Source organism: Amphibalanus amphitrite, unplaced genomic scaffold (assembly GCF_019059575.1).
Source record: "Amphibalanus amphitrite isolate SeventyFive unplaced genomic scaffold, NRLGWU_Aamphi_draft 000368F_arrow, whole genome shotgun sequence".
In the NCBI taxonomy this organism is placed as follows: domain Eukaryota; kingdom Metazoa; phylum Arthropoda; class Thecostraca; order Balanomorpha; family Balanidae; genus Amphibalanus; species Amphibalanus amphitrite.
The window spans coordinates 203,139-207,424 of NW_024881862.1; the positions used below are offsets into that span (position 1 = coordinate 203,139).

General features: G+C 48.7%; 1 protein-coding gene across 1 annotated transcript; it reads left to right on the forward strand.

Annotated features, from left to right (window-relative positions):
- LOC122389678 (cuticle protein 7-like) lies at positions 1-1,047 on the forward strand. The gene is made up of 2 exons (XM_043381921.1): positions 1-26; positions 204-1,047. The coding sequence occupies exons 1-2, from the start codon at positions 15-17 to the stop codon at positions 663-665; spliced, it is 474 nt and encodes a 157-aa protein (XP_043237856.1). The 5' UTR covers positions 1-14; the 3' UTR covers positions 666-1,047.
- The last annotated feature ends 3,239 nt before the right edge of the window (positions 1,048-4,286 follow it).

The window sequence follows — 4,286 nt, forward strand, 5'->3', positions numbered from 1 at the left end:
CAACCAGCTTCAACATGCAGTCTCTGGTAAGTGACACCTCCATGGAACGCGTTAAATGTAAAGACATGCACCTATCTTCGCTGAGTAGGAATAACAGAGGTCAAACACTTCCCAAAAGTGCTTACAGCGCCAATCAAGCACCAGTTCTCGAATGGTTCTCCAGTCCACATCACTGATCTGTGTCCGTTTTCTCGGCTCCACAGATGGTGTTCGCTGTGCTGGCCGCCGCGGCTGTGCTCGGCTCTGGATCGCTGCTGTACAGCCGGCCGCTGGGCTATTCCGGGCTGCTGGCCGCCCGGCCGCTGGGTTACTCTGCAGTGGTAGCCAGCCGGCCGCTGGGATACTCTGTAGCTAGCCGGCCGCTGGGCTACTCTGCTCTGGTAGCCAGCCGGCCGCTGGGCTACTCGGTGGCCGCGGCCGTGACGCCGGTGGCCGTCGGCACCGCCACCGTTTCGCAGTCCCACCAGCAGGACGAGCTCGGCCAGTACGCCTACGGCTACAACACCGGCACCTCGGCCAAGAACGAGGTGAAGACGGCTGACGGCGTGGTGCGCGGCTCCTACAGCTACGTCGACTCGTACGGCATCCCGCAGAAGGTCAGCTACGTGGCCGACGCGCTCGGCTTCCGCACGGTGGCGACCAACCTTCCGGTGGCCGCCCACTGAGTCGGCTCTCCGTGCGCCTGCAGGGGGCGGTCAGACGGCTGTGAAGGGCACTCCTTGCTCTGTGAGATGGATGTCTTTCCACGTGGAAGTTCAGAAGCAGTGACGACCTCGGTCGGATGTCGTCGGTGCTGATGACGATCTGCGCTGATTCCATGTTGCATGCTGGTTCCTTGAGGAGTATTAGCCAGTCTGATGACATTAGGACCGTACGCGGTCAGTTTTGTCTTCGTTCAGTCACACTGTACCAGGTGTCCATGGTCTAAGTGCATACCAAGACAGGGCTGTGTTTGTGCGCAATGTTTTTTTGTGTGATAAGTATGCTCTGATAAGGCTTAGTAGTTAGCTTACCAAATCTGATAGACATACGTCGTCCACTCCAGAAGTTTTGAGACTGGCCTCGTAAAATCCATATGAACAGTGCTAAATACTTGTTGTTCTCACAAGTCCTTACCACAGTTGTTATAAACGTACTTGCGTAATTTTGTTTTTCTTCGTTGCAAAAGACGGCTACGGTGTCACCCTGAACATGGCAAGTCGCACGCGGCTTGTCACAGTGACCAGTGTAGAGCACAGTCAGGTTGTTCATGTGAAGACAACTTGGAGGGTCGCTGTGCAATAAAATTTTGGGATTAGCTTGGCAAAAATGCCCGAGAAACATAGCAAATTGACTCTCAAGTGACTTGAGACGAAAGCTGGATGTATTTTTACCATCATGAGACCAAGAGACAGAAGGTCCCATGAAAACATGCACTGATTCCTTCCGACCCAATCAAGACAGACAGCGCAGGTCCACTGGGAAGCTCAAATTAGTCCCTTACTTAGAACAAAAAGGCAAAAACTTCATAACCTGGGTCCCCTACACGGCCAGATGGTCAACAAGGAATGATTCGTGAAGGTTCTGAGGGAGTTGAGAAAGAGATTTCACCGCAAGAGGTCGGAACTCTTCAACTGTGGCCAGGGGCTCCTGCACCAGGACGGCGCACACACCCACAAGTCCACCATGGAGACGAACTATCTGACACAGATGTGCGTCAAAACCGTCCGTAACCCTTCCCACTGTCCTGATCTGGCCCCCGTGGCTTCTGGATGTTCCACAGACTGACAGGGAAGCTCAGGGGCCGTCTTTCGGAGGATGTGGAGGAGATGAGTGAGGCTGTGACAGAGGCCCTGGGCACCTTCACTTTGAAGGCCTATCAGCAGGGCTTCAGGCAGTGACAGGAGCGCTAAAGCAGGTGCATTGGACTCGGGAGGTTCCATTTCGAGAGTCATACAAGTTTCATGCTTCTCTGAAACAGACAACTGTCTCTACTGAAAAAGTCTCAAAACTTCTGGAGTGCACCACGTAGAGACTCCAGTTCAGTCACTGTGTCAAAATAGCATTTTTTATCACAAGATCTTTCACAAATCCTCACATTTGTCCCGAATAGATTGCTGTAATGTATATAAATATGACAGGACCCGCGGATGCAAAGCTGCTTGAATGAAAATCAAATGTGGGAATATACAAATGACCTGATATTTGCACCTATTTGACATTGACATGACTGATATTGCATGACCGATTTAATGGTAAAATGGTTAAATGAGAAGGCGAGGAGGTGAGCCATCAGCCAGCTCTTCCTGGGAGTTATCTAAATTCTTATATGTTCATAGAAAAGGTAAGCTATGACTAATCGAGCTTTAAAAATTTCATCGAAACAGCTTTACTCTTACTAACCCGGCGGCCACTGGGCCTCCGCGCCACCCGCCGGCCGCTCACTGAGAGCTGTTTTGATTCCTTTTAAGCATATTAGGGGAATTGGTCTAAAACAACACCCTGATCATTTCTCCGAATATACCCCAAATACACTTTCTTTGAATATCACTCTGAAATTCTTCTAATATACCCTACACTGAGAACCTTTTTTATTCCTTTTGAGCATATTAGGGGTTTTGGTCTAAAACAACACCCTGATCATTTCTTCGAATATACCCAAACTATACCCTTGTTCTTTAAATAGCTCCCTTGAATTCTTCTAATATACCCTAGTAAGTACCGAAGAGGAAAGGAATATGATTCCCTATTCCCTGCGATACCCACAGTACACTCCTTTTAACCTACCAAAATACCCTTACATCGAAACCTCTAGTATTCCTTCTAAGCGTATAAGGGGAATATTTTGCAAATTATACTCGCATTATACCACGTAACACTCCCGTATTATTCTGTGATTTCCATCACTGATCTCAATGTATTCTTGCATTAGACCCCACATAAACCCAGAAGGGAAAATAATAATGCCCTAGGTATATTCGTCGTAAAACTTGCTCAGAAACTGTCTCATTACTCTCAGCTCCCTCGTCCGATTTCCCTTTATATATCGTAACACATTCAAAACGAGGGTTAAGGTTCTATCCCCAGCAGGGCGCGTATGGCTGAATAGCCCAGCGGGCCGCGGGTTAGTGGTCAGCAACACGTCCAGGGAGCGACTGCCCGTCCTCCTCGCCCGCCCGGCCGGCCAGTCCCGGCCCGCCGACCGGTCACCGCCGGAGGCGCCGAGCGGCACAGGTACGGTATCTGACAGTAGCGGCAGAGACTGTACACTAGGGTATATTAGAAGAATTCAAGGGAGGAATTTAAAGAATGAGGGTATAGTTTGAGTATGTTCGAAGAAAATGATCAGGGTGTTGTTTTAGACCAAAACCCCTGATATGCTTAAAAGGAATCATTTGAGGAATCATTTGAGTATCTTAAGGGCATTCCGCCAGGAAAACGGCAGAGTTATAGGAGCATGACACACCATGATCAAAGGGAATAGAGAATCGTTTTGGTTTTCAGTGCTGGGGCGGGGGGGGGGGCATATAATTGCCCCCTTTACTTTTGCGACGATATCGTCGCAACGCGAAGAGGTAGAGAAGCGAAACTTTGCACACAACTTCCTGAATACCTAGCCAAGGTTGTGTCCAAATTTGGTGTCGATCCCATTTGAAATGACGTCACAGTGACGTCATAAGTGAAATTATAGAGTTGCGACTCTCATATTCCTCACGATATATCAGATATATGGGCCCGAATATAAAGGGTCGATTATTGGTCAAAAACTAGATGGAAGTGTAGTAAAATGTTTTAGGATGACAGCAGGTGCTGTCTAGTTCATTTACAGTTGAGTTTCATGCTCAGCGTCATCAGAAACGGTCCATATCGGAAAACGACAAAACTTTATGACGTCACTGTGACGTCATCTTAGGTGCTACAACCACCAAACTTTCCTTAAACATTGCCTCGGTATTCATTCGAAGCTATGCCAAGTTTCACGTTCGTAGCTCATCAGACTTCGGAGATATTTTACAAAACGTAAATGGGGGCAACTTTATGCCCCCCCCCCCTCCAGCGGCTCGTGGGTTGTTGCACAGCGACGTGACTTTAGAGACGATATGAGTTTTGAACAACCCACGACACCTTTATCAGAAGCGTGACTCGTGAGCCGTGACGAAATGTTACCAAGCGGCCTGAGCGCAGTACATTGTGGATAAAGGGCCGGCTAGCGGTCCAGCAAGTGGCTGAGAAATAGTAATAGTTATACATTGAGGCATGAACAGTTCTGTTGATCGACAATGCTTAGCAACTGGCTGACAGCTTCT